The sequence below is a fragment of the Enhydra lutris genome, unplaced genomic scaffold (genome assembly GCF_002288905.1).
Source record: "Enhydra lutris kenyoni isolate GAN:26980312 unplaced genomic scaffold, ASM228890v2 scaffoldscaffold7, whole genome shotgun sequence".
NCBI lineage: Eukaryota > Metazoa > Chordata > Mammalia > Carnivora > Mustelidae > Enhydra > Enhydra lutris.
In genome coordinates, this window is record NW_019154091.1 from 25592486 (window position 1) to 25609677 (window position 17192).

At 41.6% G+C, this 17192-nt stretch overlaps 1 protein-coding gene across 1 annotated transcript; it reads left to right on the plus strand.

The window, feature by feature from the left end:
* Positions 1–11850: 11850 nt before the first annotated feature.
* Positions 11851–14102, plus strand: LOC111142286 (pleckstrin homology like domain family A member 1). The gene is made up of 2 exons (XM_022495340.1): positions 11851–13067; positions 13532–14102. Exon 1 carries the CDS (start codon positions 11851–11853, stop codon positions 13039–13041), a length of 1191 nt encoding a protein of 396 aa, XP_022351048.1. The 3' UTR covers positions 13042–13067; positions 13532–14102.
* The last annotated feature ends 3090 nt before the right edge of the window (positions 14103–17192 follow it).

Genomic DNA, 17192 nt, shown 5'->3' on the forward strand with positions numbered 1-17192 from the left:
ATGATAATGGTGAGATTAACTAATTCATAGTGGTGACTTTGTATACTGGTTTAAAAATCTAGGTATCAGAATATAACTTGGATTAAAAAACCAAGTTCTTGGAATAATTAGGGATCATTTATGTGACTTCAGAGAAATGGAGACATCTTTGTTGGGGTGTGAAATTACTTAAAGGATGAGCATTGATCCATGAGAAATTTTTAATTATGTATTAATTATATTTTCAAAAAATATAGTATACTTTGTATCTTGTGTTTCTTCCATTTGACATCATGTACTTTTAGGTTTTTCAGTTAAAAAAAATTAAGGCATTGACTAATTTTCTTAAGTGTAAACTAGATGAGCAATGGAGCATAATAATTTAGAAATAATAAACTGCCAGCAGGAAATAAGTCATTAATCCAGTTGCTTAATTTTCATATTGGAAATTAAGAGTTTGTAGTTTTTGTAGATCTCTTAATTACTTGTTTTGAGTTCTATTATTTTGAAACTCAGGAGACAATGTTGCTTAAGATAAAAGTAGTTTTTAGTTCCTTGTGTGGTTTAAACTTAAAAACCAAGAAGGAATTTGGGGATTAGTGATGAAAAGTGCCAGAAGTTGACAGACCTCATATCAAGAGTTAATGCTATTCATAGTCATAATTTTGATATTTGTAATGAAGTTAGACTGTTGTGGCTATGATAAATTTTTCGTGGAGTGGTGAAGTAGTTTCTACCAGAAGACTCAAAACTTACATGACCGCTTTTAGCTGGAATTTCAAGGAAGAGTAGGATTGTGTACTGAAAGATGGATCCTTTGAGCAGAGAGCAAGCAGTTGAGCAGAGAGCAAGCAGTTCAGTGAAGGTAGTAGAGGAAACACACTGAAAGTCCTGAAGTAGGACAGTCTGGGGTACATTCAAAGTGTTGAAAGACTTGGTTGGAGATAGAAAGGGCCAAGCCATGGAAGACTAAGTCATAGAAGTCCTTTTAAAGGGCTTAAAACACTAAAAACCACCTCTTGAGAGTATTTCAAGTGAGGATGACCCTTCCATGAAGGCAGTTTTAAAACTAGGACATGAAAGATAGTATAACTCTAATTCTGAAAATATAGTTGAAAGAATTCTTGTGTGTTCTTCTGTCACCATTTATTGATTTTGCTACATAGCCCTATATTCTTAAGCATACATGCATTTTTTCTAAAAGACAGTTGCAGGCATCATACCCTTTTACCCTCTAAATGCTGTTTTTCCTCTAATTACGAAGACATTCTTAACAGAATCACAGTACAAGTAATGTTAAATGTGCAAGCAGATTTGTTTTGACCAGTGAAAATGGATTAAAAACTGAATACACACTGAATGCTTCAGAGTTAATCCAACTCTGAATGGTTAATCCAACTGCCATTCTCCAGTCTGTATTTGTGACTACTTTCATCAAATAGGTGGACTCAGGAATGAGAATTGTGGGTGAGGTTGCTGTATAGGAATAAAAAACATGAATAAAAATGGAATAGATCTAATTTTAGATTAAGGCTGTATAGCCCCTAAACAAGGGATGAACTATCAGTTTTTAAATTAATGTGGGAGTCAAATACTTAATATATTGGGTGGTGGAGGTAGAATGGTTAAATACAGGCTTTGGGGTTCATCTATCACTGTTCATTCAGCCTCATAGTTTTGTGATGATTGTGGTGAACATTAGTGAGAATACATTAATGCGTCTAGGACTTAGAACCATATGAGCATTTAGTAAATGTGCTCCCCAAACATAAGAAAATCTAGAACTTGTAGTTGGAATCACATTTTAAATTGATTTTGGCAGTTAATTTTAGAACTAGTTGGGGTTTGGTTGTGTTTCTAAAGGCAAAATGGCTCTTGGCTAAGAGGTGCTCTACTTGGCATACAAAAGAACAGATGAAAACTGGATGAGAAATCTAAACCTGTTACCCCATTTTGAAAGTTTTTTATGTAAAATTAGAAAATAATTAGTTCTCTAAAGTCAGCTAGTTTCAAAAAAAAATCTCACCTATTTTCAAATTAGCATGTTTTCATATCCTAATTTTTTGGCCTTGGCTCACATCCAGAAATAATCTAGAGTAAAACTAAGTCTGATAGTATTTGGATATTAATGCTCCAGAACACCCAAGTTACCAGCCTATCTTCAACATCCCTAACATCTACCTGGAGCTCTGGACATTGTGACAGGTAATCTAGAGGTGAACAATGAGATACATGTCCTAATCTAGAGGTGAACAATGAGATACATGTCTGAAATAAGAATGCTATTTTATTTTATTTTTAAAGATTTTATATATTTGACAGAGATCACAAGCAGAGAGGCAGGCAGGGGGCGGGGGAGCAGGCTCCCTGCGAGCAGAGAGCCCAATCTGCGGGGCTCCATCTCAAGACCCTGAGACCATGACCTGAGCTGAAGGCAGAGACTCAACCCACTGAGCCACCCAGGCTCCGCTAAGATGCTGTTTTAGACTTGGATTAGGCAAGTTGATGTGAATTTCAAAACTAGAAGCTGGATCTGATCTCTGTTCAGTTGGCTTGGTGAGGGCCTACAACCTTTAGAGCAACCCATGTCAACAACGCAGCCTGTTTAACCTGCATTTGCAGTTTCAGCTCTGCTTGGCTGCTTTTTCTTTGAACTTTTTCCTCCCACTAGCCTTCTGTGCATGTCTTACTCAACATAGAGTTTCTTTTTCTTTGATTTAATACCTACCCTTCAGTTTTATTTAATACTTATACCTTCAGTTCTGAACTGGTTCTTCCGGTTTAAGAGGTAGTTTAGGGATGCATGCTTACTGTTGGATTTCCTATCTTACACTGGGCCTGGAAGATGGTAGTTGTACAGCAAACTTTCGTATGTGTAGATGAATTAGGATTTATCTGGACTCTTTGCATTGTACCAAAACATTCTTACAGAGTCTTGTAGCAAGGTAAATGATGGATTCTCATTAGTTCAATCTCAGTCAACCAGGATAGCCTAAGGTCCTTCGTAGTTGTCAAATAACTACATACTGTTTGGCTTAATATTGAGAAAAATGGTAAAATAATGCTAGGTTTGTGTACATTCTGTAAATTTAGTGGTTCTGTGAGATGGAAAGTATCAACAGTTGCAGTTACCTAGTACTGGATAACAACCACTCTCAAAAAACACAGGATTTATATTGTTGACTCTGCTTGGTTCATTTCTGCTGTACTGAGCATTGTTAGGGGTAGCTTTTCAAGGGCAGGGACTGGAATTATCTGAAGGCTTTTCATGCACAGGTGGTTGATGTTGGATGAGACCTTAGGTGGGATGTAGCCAGATTTCTACCTAGATACTGCCTTAGAGTAGCATTGCTGGGTTCCAAGAGGTAAAAGTTGTATCCCTTTCATGATGTAATCTGGGAAGTCCTCGCTTACTTTATTGATTATAGTCAGTCAAAAGCCCACCCAGGTTTAAACAGAAGTGGACTACATCTTCCTAGAGGTCTAATAAGATTCTGAATGAGAGAAACTGAAATCTTACAATGGCCACAATTTCTTTATCTTTATGAAAGTAGTTGGCTACAATAGTTTCTCAAAATGACCAGAAAAAAAGAAAGTTTTAAATTGTGTATTGCATGCCTATTAATGGAGAAAGAAAAGAATGATTTACTCTATCATATTAGAATCTTTTATCATTTGTCTTCTGGACAATTGAGACTCCTAAATATACACATAAGTAGCTCACTGTTAATCATAAAAATGTCAAGATTGATTAGTAAAAGAACCTTAAATGGTAAGTATAAGGTGACCATTAAGTATAGATTTGGTTTTATTTTTTATTTTTTAAAAGATTTTATTTCTTTGACAGAGATCACAAGTAGGCAGAGAGGCAGTCGGGGTGGGGGGGGAAGCAGGCTCCCTGCTGAGCAGAGAACCCCACGCATGGCTCCATCCCAGGACCCTGAGATCATGACCTGAGCCGAAGGCAGAGGCTTTAACCCACTGAGCCACTCAGGTGCCCCTAGATTCGGTTTTAAAAGTTAGGTATATTTTGAGGAGTTCAGGGAAATATATTCCTATACTATTTCTATTTTAAACTAGGTGGGATTTTGCTTTTATAGCATTATCTTAATCATTTTTGAAAGATCCAAATGTGTACTCATTTAAGATAATAGAAATAATGCTTTATTTAATCTTTATACTTGAGGATGGTAATTACTCTTTCTGTATACATAAAATAGAAGTTGAGTAACACGTCCTCACCATTGGTCTGTGTTGTAGCTGGTGTGATGTCCACTTGTTTGGCCTTAGCCTATGCTCCTACCCACTCTAAGAGAAGTCTTCACTGGCTTCTTACGGATATTCCTGTGTGCACTAGTGGTTAAATAGGCACTTTCATAAAGCTAGGGATTTCAGAATATCAAATACTTTAGAGTACATAAGAGTTTATCTGGATCAGTTTTAAACATACGCTGTCCCCTCCCCCGTGCCTGGTTTGCATACACATGTTGGCCAAACAAACCAAATGTAATGTGGGTTGAAAGGCGTTTTCTTCTAGGTGTAAATTAGACTCTGGGGCTGGTTTGGGAGCTTCATAGTTCTCAAAGGCTTTTGCTTTGCTGTCCATGGCATATGGATGGCTTCCATCTCTCCTCTCCTCTCTCTCTCCCCTTTCCCCTCCCCCTTTCATTTTCCTAGTTAATCTTATTTTATTTTTTGAATTGCTTTAGTGGCTGAAATGGCTGCTGCAAGCTCTTACCCATCATGTCCAGGTTTTTAGGCAGCAGTGGGACTGAAGGAGGCAAAGACTCTTGGCATCCAGTCCTGTTGAAAGAAGAGCTTGTGATTCCTGGTAACAACACCAAAGGGAGACTGGTGAATAGGGTAGACCTGGATATCTAGAGCTGAAGCTGAGTTTGGGAGGAGGGAGGTTAAGATGACTGTCACATTGGTCACATATGCTGGAGGATCTTCATGTTTAGAAAAAGATGGTTTGATGAAGGATATCCTGGAACATAAGAGGCAAATAACTACATTTCAGAAATAGGTAAACAGGCCCCAGTAAGATTTAGGAATATAGCCCAAAGAATTGCATGGTGACCAGAGTCCTTTACTTCATCTGAGGCTTTTCACTTCATTGTGCATGATGGTTTCCTTGGAAACTGTGAGTACACAGATGAGGTTGAAACAATGACGGAAAGTGTAAATGGGATCTTATTAGAAGCAACAACTGCTGAAATGTCCTAGTTTCTGACCTGTGCAGAGATAGTCATTGTTACTCACTTGGTTTACTTGAATCAGGTAGTTTATAGTTAGGAGTTGTGTGGCACATTTGTTCCCTTTAATGTGAGATTTGATTTTCCTAGTAAGTTTACTGGCAGTGTTGAAGCTTGCCATAAAAAGATTTCCTGGAGGGGCACCTGGGTGGCTCAGTGGGTTAATAAGCCTCTGCCTTCAACTCCGGTCATGATCCCATGATCCCAGGGTCCTGGGATCAAGCCCCGCATCGGGCTTTCTGCTCAGCAGGGAGCCTGCTTCCACCTCTTTCTTTGCCTGCCTCTCTCTCTGCCTACTTGTGATCTCTGTCTGTCAAATAAATAAATAAAATCTTAAAAAAAAAAAAAAGATTTCCTGGTTTCTATCTTTGGTAAAAGTATCTCTCCACCTTTTTGGGCCTGGCTACCCCATAGAGTTCTTTCATTTTGTCCCTTTCACTCTTCTGTCTTGCATCCATTATGCTGTCAGTCTTGTCTTCTGTGACACGACCTCTGCCCTCCAGTTGTTGGCCTACAGCCTGAATTCCTCTTATAAAGTAACCTTGCCATTTACAGCACTCAAGTTTATATCATTCCATCTGTTTTCCTTCATCCTTGTATTTTTGGAAAGCATTATCTATACTGCTTCTGCTTTCCTCTAATGCCTAGCAAAGGCCTTTGCTCATTTGCTGAAAATTTTTTTTAGCAAATAATAACAAATTGAAGTCTGTATCCTTTCAAGACTATGTACTATGTTGTGATAGAACACTGAAAGGGAGACTCTATCCTTGCAATCTAGTCCCTTAAATGAAGAGATTGCCTAAGTGGCTATCACATTTGAATTGTAAACAACGGGAGCATTTACCTAGTTTGAGAAGTGGACTCAGGAAAGGATATTAAGTGCTCATGGGCTCTTAAAGGGGGGCAGAGGATGTTCTTCAGCCAGGGCAACACTCAAATTTCAAATAGGTTCAGGTGTTCTCCCCCTGTCAGTCACTGGAGTACCTGATGCTTCTCTACTACCACCCCAAAGGCTTCTAGAGTATCAGTACTTTGAAATAGTAGCAGTTTCGTGAGACTGTTTACAGCACCCAAGCAAGTTTCTCATACCCTCTTAAACTACCTTCATTGGGCTACTTTCCTCTGCTCAGATGTATCTCCTACATTCTGGATTTAGGATGAAAAGAAGAGAACTAGACCCCAGGGCTCCATTTCATCCACTCATATTTTAATTTGTCACTTCATAGCTAGTATTGCCTTAATGCTCCTGAACTCAGTTACTTGCTGGACATCAGTAAAGTGTCTTCAGCCTGCCTTCTCTATTTTGAATAGTAAATTTCAACCAGAACATTTAGACTTAAGTACTGTCAGCACCATCACCAACCTCTAGCATGATCCACTGTGCTACTAAGTATGATAAAAACATTCATCTAAGATGTTAACTAGTGATCACATTAGTAGTGGGATATGATCAAGAAGAAATCCGCTCAGCCAAAAGAAAGCTAAGCTGTGGTATTTGAATAGGACTTTGGAGAACAAACGTTTTGATAAGGTAGGAAAAGACTTTATAAAGAAAAGTGCACAAGTAAGTGACTGGAGCTAATGGAAGGTTGAGTGAAAGGAGAGTAAATTGTAAAGGCCAGTGGTACTTACCTGAGGAGGGTTTTGCATGCCAGGATAAGGAGTTGGAATGTTCTGTACAGTGAGAGGTAATTAAAGTTTTGTATCGTTCTAGAAATAGAGTTGGCAGCAGTGTAACGTATGGAATGGTATAGATTCAAGTGGTTAGCCTATTAGAAGAGTAGGTGAGAAAAAAACCAACAACCTGAATTTGGCTATTGGCAGAAAGGACAAAGATGATTGGCAGTGCTTGAACCACAAATGGGTTATAATAGTTTTAACCCATGAATTAAGTATAGAGAGTAGCAAACAGCCCAATACTATTCTGACTTGCTCTAAGCTGTATTATACAAGTTGATCACTAGGAGGCATCACTTCACCAACTAGTGAAGTGAAAAAGGTGGTTAGGCAGATGAACCTAAGAAGTCTGGATAGTTCTGTATCTAACTGAGTTAGTATTTAAGCTTTTCAGCTAGGCATTTTGGAGATTAGAATCTTCATAAGGTTTTTCTGCGGAATAGTATTTTAAAATGAACTGAATGGCTAAAATGTCTAAGTAGCAGACTACTCTCCTGGTGAGAGTGACCAAACATTTCATAGGTCACTGGGATTTTAGCTATTTTTTGAAATATATCTGAACCTTGCTGTATCCCAGTCCTTAATAATACATTGCTGTGAGTGTCTGCTTTGAATTGCAGATTCAGAAGTTCATAGATTGTATAAGCTTGTTGTCACATTGTAATTTAAACAGTTTAGTTACCAAGTTCTGTTAAGACAAATGTCTTTAAGCCAGTATTGATTATTGAACTTTTTAAACAAGTCTTTGGATATTTGCCAAGTAGGAGAAACTGCTATCAGCTCTGTTCCATTATTGTTTCTCCATTCCTTTGATTACTCTGAACTAGAAACCAATAGGATGACAGTTTGTATAAATGCCTCTCAATATTAAATTGAATGTTACTCAGAAAACTTCATAGCTTTTATTTAGATAGCGTCTATAGGATACAGCATTTAAGATCTAGAGAGAGATCTAGCATGTGTAGTATTCATTTTAAAAGATTATACCAAATATATATCGGTATGACAAGTTTGGAGAGTTTTTATAAAGTCTCATATTTTGAAAATTTTGGAAAGCATGCATTATTAAAAATCTGTCAGAAGCCTTTGAACAGATTGATTTTGTTTTTATGGCAGATAGGGGCTTCTGATTCAGTTTTAAATCTCTACATATATTTAGCTCCTACTATGTGCCAAGAATTATACAAGGTGATTGGGACCCATAAAAGCAATGGTCCTTGCCCTCCCTCTTGAAGAGGAACGAAAATTACAGGCATAATAAATTATTCAGTAGATGCTAGGAGATAATACATACTATGGGGAAAGTTAAAGGGAAGGGGGTGGTTGCAATTTTAGAGTGATTAGGATAGGCCTCATTGAGATGACATTTGAGCAGACTTGGACAAAGGGGAAGATCCTGACTGCTGTATTGAAAATAGATTACAAAACTAGGGTAGAATTAGGCAAGGTAGGAAAGAGTCCATTGCAATAATTCATGGGAGGGATGATGGTAATTTAGATCAGTGTGGTAATGAAAGAATAGGAAAGAAATAGAATATGTAGTTTGAAGACATAACTGATGGAATTTCCTCAATTTGTGGATTGAGTATCAAGAGAAAGGAGTAAAGGATATACTACAAGGCAGGTATGCTTCTAAGTATTTGCAGTCCTGGGGCAAGAATGCAATGGAGACACAAATGTTAAATATTCAAAAGTTTTGCTAAATAGAAATATGTTCAGTGTACCTGTCTTGATAAATACACCTGAAAAGCCAGATTTAAAGTCCAGTACCAGAACATTACTTGTGAGGAGAGCTGATCCTCAACCTGCCCTTCTCTTCCTATCCCTGTCTCTGAATTGTATGGGAAGGGGGGACCTCCTGCCCCCCATCTGTATGGATATTCTAGCTTGCATGTTCAAAATCTGTCCACCGCCTTTATACACTAGTCCATACACTGATGATGTAATCCATTTTTTGAACAGTTGAGCCCATTTAGGCAGGGTATTTGGAATCCTGACTACCTGGAGTTGGTCTAGAATGAGTATGAACTCAAGATAGGCATGTCATTTTACTCTTCAAAAGCTCAAGGCTCTGGATAAGGGCCTCTTGTTTTAAGGGCTATACTGCTCCAAGGTTTTTGGCCTGGCCTGCAGGTGGAATTGCCATCAACTGAGAAGGGGGTGCAGGTAGAGCAGATCAGGGTGAAGAAATACTTGGGAGCATGTACTATTTAAGTTCTTTATTAGATATCCAACTAGTACCGTAGAGAAGAGTAAAAAAATTTTCAACTTAAAGTAAACTTGGCCTGAATATAACAAAACTGAAGGCTGTTAAACAAAATACTGAAAACAAACAAAAAAGCAAAAAACATGGCTTTAACTACAGATCCTTCTTGAACCAGTTCCATCCAGGGACTCCATCCTATCCAGAGCAGTATTTTTAAATTTTTTATTAGCAAAAGCTCTAGAAACCCTGTTTTCCACAGCCTAAAATCCCCTTAGACTCTTCCCTCTAGTGAGCTATTCTGAATATCTTCACCAGTGTGTGTTCTCTTGCCTGGCATGTTAATACAGCCCTTCTTTCATTCTTTGTCAACAAGCAGTTGGATATAAATTGGGGACTCTCTGGCCCATTCCTAAAAATGAGAGTGGATGAGACCAACAAATGAGTATAGAGAAAGAGGAGAACCGAGGATTGCACTCTGGGGCATTCTGAGACTAAAAGAGGGGAAGAGGAGAAACCTGCAGAGGACACTGAGCATGATTGGGGTGGTAGAAGGAAAATTAAGGGCTATGTCCTTGAAGCCAAGTGACAAACTGTATCCAAGAGGGGAAGCTAATCAACTGTCAGATGCTGCTGATACACAACATGTTAATAGATGTAATACGCAATTTGAATCTGCATTTTCAAACTGGTTTACTAAAGCAGTGATTTCATTAGTTTGCTTTTGAAACGTTAGTAACTTGAAAGTGATCTTGTGTAGGGTTGTGATATTTTGGGCAGAACAGTTAATTTTCTGTAACTTTTTTGTGAGTTTGTGTCATTGTCTTTTTAAAACATGGCTAACATGGCCATTTTTGTGAATTGGATGTGACTGTTGAAGTAAGAGCAAAGTTGTCCCTCAACTACAAGATTCCTACACACCTGAAATCTCCAATAATCGATGCACCGTGGTCAAGGAAGGCACATTGTAGACTGACTTGTGAGCGGCTCACAAGGTCACTAAATCATAGTGAAATATTCAGCTGGAAATGGAGTGGTAAAGTATCTAGTTACAAAGTGCTTTTGAAAATCGTGCTGGTTTTCAGACATTTTGAAGTAATTTAGAATGAATCTGCTGCATGTTGATTAACTGCAGAATGTTAAATAACCAAACATATTTTCTCTTAAGAAGATGGCTTGCATTTCAAGATTACATCTTAGTTTTTTACCCAGTCAAGTTTGTATTGCATCATTTTTCCACATGGAATGTCCTTATCAACTACACCTGCCCTCAGATTCTGAGTTGCACACTCCTTTCCACATGAGTTGAAGAATGGCATTCTGTTAAAAAGATGAACAGCTGGTCATGTAGAAATTCTCTGGAATGCTCACTTGTCCCATGAAGGCAGGGAAAGAACTGATATTAGGTGCACTGTTGTTACTGGTATACAGAATTGTTCATTTTAAAAAATTTAATCTTAATAGAAATTTTTATACGATTTTAATAGTTGCCTTTCTCCATAAAAGACTGCTAATCCATTAAGAATTGAAGGCTCTGAGAATCTGCCAAGTGCAATTCAGGCGGACTCAGGACTGTGCTGGAATTGGATCATTTGCTAAGATGTTTCTTACACTGACATTCAGGACCCTCCTGTGTTTAAAAGTTCTCCTGTGTTTTCAGTTACCTTGGCGTTCAGTTTGAATTTTTCAGCATGACACATAGGATATGACTCTTGCTCCCCTACCTCATCGCTCATTTCTTCGCTTGAATTCTTTGTTTCAGCCATAGGAAGTCCTCCCTCCTTTCTTGGGCACAAGAAGCAGTCTTCTTTGGCCAGCTCTGATTTATTTCTTCTTAGTGTGTTTCTTCATATCCTCAGGGTCGGTACACCCTCGGGGGTCTCTTTACTTAATGGATGAATTTCCCCACCAACAGGTTTGGTTTCGATTAGTGCTCTTTATTCCCTCTTGTTTGCTAGAATACAGAATTTTTTTAAGATGCGAGAGTAGTAGGAGGGAGCTAGGGGCGAGTACAGCATTACCTTCCCCAGGTCACAGATGCAAGAGATTACAAAACCGATCTGGCCCGTTAGGCGCTTCCAAAGAGAGAGACCCGCGGAGCCCAGTCGGCTGTTTGGAGAGCTAAGCTGTTCTTAAAGTGTGCGATATCTCACTCGGCATTCCTGGGATCTGTAAGTGCAGTTGATTTACTGTTGCAGTCTGTGCGGATGGGTCACCCTTCTCTTCTAGCCCTTCCAGACGGGACAGACGGTAGCGCTATTGCCCTGATTTAACAATCGCCCTCCGCTCCAAGAAGAGCTAATGCCCGGAAACAAACCTGAGTGTAAAGACACCGTATCCTCTCGGCCTTTGTGCCCTGGGATGTTTGCATAGGGTCTCGGAGCTCACCGCGAATCCCCGGGGCTGCTTCCCGAGGGCAGAGAGATGGCTTGTTGGCTTTCCAGGTACTGCCTGGCCGGCCCCCGTCCTCATCTTCCGAAGCTGTTACAGAGCCCCACTGGCCGGGGATAGGCGGGACGATAGGATGGCCTCTCGGCGCCCTCTGGACGTCGGCATTTGTCGCCGGGCAGCTGGGGCGCCCTCGGCTGTCGCCCCAGGCGGAGGAGAGGAGTTTCCGGGGCTCGGATCCCTGCAGCCAGCGCCTGGAAGGAGCGCGGAAGCGAGTGGGCGGCGAGAGGCGGAGCAAGGGATGCGGGGGGGCGTGGACGCGGCTGGCTTTGGAAAGGCCCCAAGTTAATGAGGCGTGCGCCGGCGGCAGAGCGCCTTTCGGAGCTGGGCTTTCCCCCGCGGTGCGGGCGCCAAGAGCCGCCTTTTCCGCTGGGTGTCACTCGGGGGTGGGGGAGATGGCTCATTCAAAAGCGCCGTGAGGGGGCCCGGCCAGTGCCCTTCGGTGAGCGCTCGCAAGAGGACGGCAGAGGCCCGGAGGTTCGCAGCTCCGGGACCTTGTGGCGCATCAGGACGCGGCTGCCGGCTTGCCGGGACCCTGAGCCGCCGCCTCCGCCACCGCCGCTCTGCTTCCTGCGTGTTAGCCTCCTCTGCGCGCTCCGGGCGGGCGGCCGTGGGAGCCGCTGGGGCGAGGACGGCGCGCGGCTGCTGCTGCTGCCCCCGGCTCGGGCGGCTGGAAGTGGAGAGGCCGAGCCGAGCGGCGCTCCTCCCTATGCCGGGAGGATGTTGGAGAGCAGTGGCTGCAAAGCGCTGAAGGAGGGTGTGTTGGAGAAGCGCAGCGACGGGTTGCTGCAGCTCTGGAAGAAAAAGTGCTGCATCCTCACCGAGGAGGGGCTGCTGCTTATCCCGCCCAAGCAGCTGCAACACCAGCAGCAGCAGCAACAGCCTGGGCAGGGGCCGGCCGAACCGTCCCAACCGGGAGGGCCGTCCGTGGCCAGCCTCGAGCCGCCAGTCAAGCTCAAGGAATTGCACTTTTCCAACATGAAGACCGTGGACTGCGTGGAGCGCAAGGGCAAGTATATGTACTTCACTGTGGTGATGGCCGAGGGCAAGGAGATCGACTTTCGGTGCCCGCAGGACCAGGGCTGGAACGCCGAGATCACGCTGCAGATGGTGCAGTACAAGAACCGTCAGGCTATCCTGGCGGTCAAGTCCACGCGGCAGAAGCAGCAGCACCTGGTTCAGCAGCAGCCCCCACAGCCGCAGCTTCAACCCCAACCCCAGCCTCAGCCCCAGTCACAGTCTCAGCCGCAGCCCCATCCCAAGCCTCAGCCCCAGCCCCAGCCCCAGCCGCAGCCTCAGCCTCAGCCCCAGCGTCAGCCCCAGCCTCAGCCCCAGCCTCAGCAGCTCCACCCGTGTCCGCATCCGCATCCGCACCCACACGCGCACCCGCACCCACAACAACTACCGCACTCGCACCAACAGCCGCTCTCGCAGCCGCACGGCCACCGGCTTCTCCGCAGCACTTCCAACTCTGCCTGAAGGGGGCAGCACCCGGGCCAGACAAGGTAAGGTCCCGGCAACTGGGGCTACTACGGGCTTTTCCGAGGAGTAGGTCTCAGGAGTAGGTCTCGCGGAAAGGAGGAGAAGTAGGAAGCCTAATTCACGGATGTGGTGCTTGGAGGGGAAAATGAGAAGTTATTACAAGTTTCTGGAGATGTAGAAAGAAGGGTAGCAAGCTGGAGTTAGGAGAGGCCGGACATAGAGTGGAGGATGGGGGAACTCGGGTTAGGCTGAAAGGCCTCTCGGACCGTCTCCCGCCCACCCTGGCCCGCGCGGGTCCGGTTGTGCGCTTCCCAGCGACGCCACTGGCTCTGTCAGTGTCACCAGCGCCGCTCGAGTGTGTCTGGACACTCGAGGGAGCGACCCCGGTGTCTTTCTGAGCTCGCTTTGTCCGCCGGACTGGCCCGAAGAGAGCTGGGTTTTGGAGGATTCTGAGCCAATGACTTAATTGCCTGTCATTTCTTTCCAGGTTTTGAGGACTTGAGGAAGTGGGACGAGCACCTTTCTATTGTCTTCACTTGAATCGAAAACAAAAGTCTCCCCGCCCCGCACCAGATCAAGTAGTTTGGACATCACCCTGCTGATAACTTGAGATTCCTCTCCTCTTAGTTTTCTGCATACTCTTCATCACGATGCAGGAAACGGCTTCAGTCCAGAAGGCTTTATTTATGAACCTTTGAAAGGATCTTCCAGTATGGTGGACCTTCTAGGAGCAATGATGTACTGTAATTTTATTTTAATGTATTTTGATTTATGATTATTTATTAGTTTTTTTAAATGCTTGTTTTAAGACATTTCTGAATGTAGGCCATTTTCCAAAAAAGTTTATTTTTAAAAACGTATTCCCTAGTAAATTCTAATCTTGGAAAAGAAAAAAATGTAGAAGGGCGGTGGAGGGGAAAACATTAAGAAATCATTCATTATTCTTAGGGCATTTTCAGAAGGTCTGACACTTTCATTGTTATGCCAGGTGGTTCAAATTAAACTCTGTGATATTACTTTTTTTTTTTTTTTGAGATTTTTTTTTTCCCCTTAGGCATATATTTTCTGTAGAGTAGAAGTTTAAAAAAACTAAATGTTCAGAGTTATATAACTACGAAAATCTAATTGCTTTTCTAAAAGGAAGTTCATAGTAATGACATCTAATCCCAAATATTTAATACGTAACCCAACTGATGGCAAGATGAGCATATCATGGATATATGGTAGGGCTGGTGTAATGCGGGAAAGCCTTGCTTATATCATCTGTTTGAAGGGACTAATAAGGAGATGTCTGTGATTTCTGAATATGAATGCATTGGGCTTTTCAAAAAACACAGTGGGGGAAAAAGAGAACCATTCAGCTTGTTTGAGAACATTTGTGCTCTTATCCACACTAGAGATTACCCTTCTCCAAGAGCTTTGTACAGTCTACTTGAACCACATTTTCTGACCCTTTTACTGTATTCTAGAAATATACTCTAGAATCTCATACTTTAATATATAGTTTGTAAATATTTCGAAGGACTAAGAGTCATAGTTTTTTTTTATATTCATACTGAAAATATTGTTGATTAGAGAAACCAACTGTTTTGCTTTTTATTGCTCTTTGAGAAATTTGAGGGTTCTATGTTTTGTAGTTAGGTTAACTAAACTCAAATTGAAAAAGGAAGGGCTGGATAAACGCTGGATTTTCAGTGAGAAAACAACCCAGTCTTGTTTTAGCAGTTCAGGAGTCTGAGGGGTGGGGTGGAGGGGGAAGGATGTGCTTTTAAAGGTGGAACAAACCCTCTTCTGTGTCAAATCAAAAGGATGGTCAAAATCCACAAGGGCAGATGCTCCTTAAGCTTAAAAAGAGCCATAGTTGATACCAAATCCTCTTGGGGCTGAAAATCACTTCCTATCTGCATGGCTTTCCTGACGATCTCTGTTTTCCATTATCTTTTCAACAAAGTCTTGATCAGTATTTTTCCAGCATCCAAATTGGAATGGTCAGTATTAGGTTATTGCTAAGTTAGGTAGTACAGAAACGAAAATAGAATTTCATGCTAGAGATGTCTTTATTCTTCCACCTAAAAGAGTTTAGATCAAATTACTTTTTAGTGCAATATTTAAATCATGAAATTTTGAGATCACAACTCTAGTCTGAAAAGTTGTTGGGGAAAAAGAAAACTGAGGCAAATGACAAGCAAAACTTAATAGACTCCCACTTCTAGTGAGCCACAGTTATGAAAATATGGCCACAGTTATGAAAATATGCTACTAATGTTAGAAACACACACACACACACATATATAGATATATATGACGGGCAGTTCCGACAGCAAACCTGAAGAGTTCTTAAGTCAAGTGTGGTTTGGCTTCTCTGGAACCATAGCTGTGCTTCTTAGATAATGCTCATTGTACTGTTGTTTTAATATATGCAGATCATATAACCTCCAATTAAACCATAGTTTTTTCTTTCATGTTTTTGCACTATTAAAAAAAAAAGTAAAATCCATACCAAATATTTTAAAAATTAAGATTCGTGTGGGCTTTTAAAAGGCATTTGTATGGTGTTAGCTGACATAGGCTAGGTAGTGTTGTTGAAAAAAATATGCCCAGGTTCCCTCGTGGCTACTGGAATTTTTTTCTGTGCCCTCTTGCCCCCTATGACTGTGGTGGTTATTGGGGCCACCAGAATCATGGTTCCTTATCTTGTCTTTCCACAGCCCATATTCCTTGGTCGGCTGTGATTTGTGGTTGATTTGACCCTCTTAGTGGCTCTCTAGTCTGAACTCCTCTTAGCATTTATTTACCTGTGAAACCTCAGAAATTAGAAAGGAGAGGAATAGGATGTTTTTTGTCGTTTGACACTTTGAAATGATTATGGCTGAATTTTTTTTTTTTTTTCAGAACAACAACAAAAAAAGCATGCTTACTAAAACTCAACAAAACAAAATATAAATGCAAATCACTTAATGTGTCAGTGGCCGAATTCTACCATTTTCTGTAAGAAAATGATACAAACTACCTAAGGTATTTTGAGGCCTAAAAATCACTTTCATGGACAAAGTTAAAAACAATTCTTTCAATCCAAGAAAAGGAAAAAAGGGAAAGGGCAGGTCCAATAGAAAATGTACCCCTTAAATAAACACAATGCAAAAAGGTGGAAAAGGACATGAAAAGGAATGTTCCCATCTGGAAACTGAACTTTTGTTCTTGAACTTGTGTTGACACCAAGTCTTGGACACAGTGAGCTCAATCACTATTTGTTGAAACAAATGAATGAAAGAAGGAAAAAAATATGTAGTTTCCAGTATCCAGGAGGTGGTTTCTCTTGCGTCACACAGTGCTTCCTTCACTGGCTTTCATGTCGTTCCCAAGAACAAGTACTACGGGGCAGGCTAAGCCTCATGACGAAGCTCCTTAGACAGACTTAGCAGAAATGCACACAGATCTGCGTGTGCCCTAAGGGAGGGCTGAGGTCAGAGAGTAAATGAGTATAAAGGGCCCTTTCAAAGTGAGCATTTCTGTCATAGAGGAAGCTGGGATTCTCTCATGTAGAAATCAACCTGACTTTATAATTTCATTTCACATGTTTTTTCTGATGGAGGTTAAAAACAAACCAAAAAGCAACTCATCATTGCTTAAAGGAGCTCCCTATGGAGAGGAAGTCTGGCAGTCTCCTTTAACTCCTTCCTGCTCTCATACATCAATACTCGGTTTCTCTTAAAGACCCCTCACTTCAAATCTGATACTACATGAGTTTGTTGCCAGTGTGTGAGTTTAAGCACACTGCTTGTTTTCTGTCCCTAGGGAAGGTGATGAGGTTTTTGTTGGGCTCCAGTCGCCACTTGGTCAGTGGCAGGCTGAGAAGAGGCTCTGAGACTTGAGTGAGACCAGAACAATCCCATGGAGCTCAGAGCTTTGTAGGAGAAAAGGGGCCTGGGACCATTCCTCCTTCTCTTTTGTAAATGTCAAGCTAATTTGCTTTTGCTTTACCAATACACTGCCCTCAGTTGCTGCCTAAAATTTAAACTTGGGAATTAATAGAGCTTGATATGGAGTATATCAGCAATTCTTTCAAGAGAAATAATACATGTTTACCTAAAGCAACCTAAAATGTATTAATTGTGGAATTCTGTTGAATGGGTTTTAAAGATCTGTTT

Bases quoted from the DNA above. Each gene is read 5' to 3' on its own strand.
- LOC111142286 (XM_022495340.1), top strand. From the start codon at position 11,851: ATGAGGCGTGCGCCGGCGGCAGAGCGCCTTTCGGAGCTGGGCTTTCCC.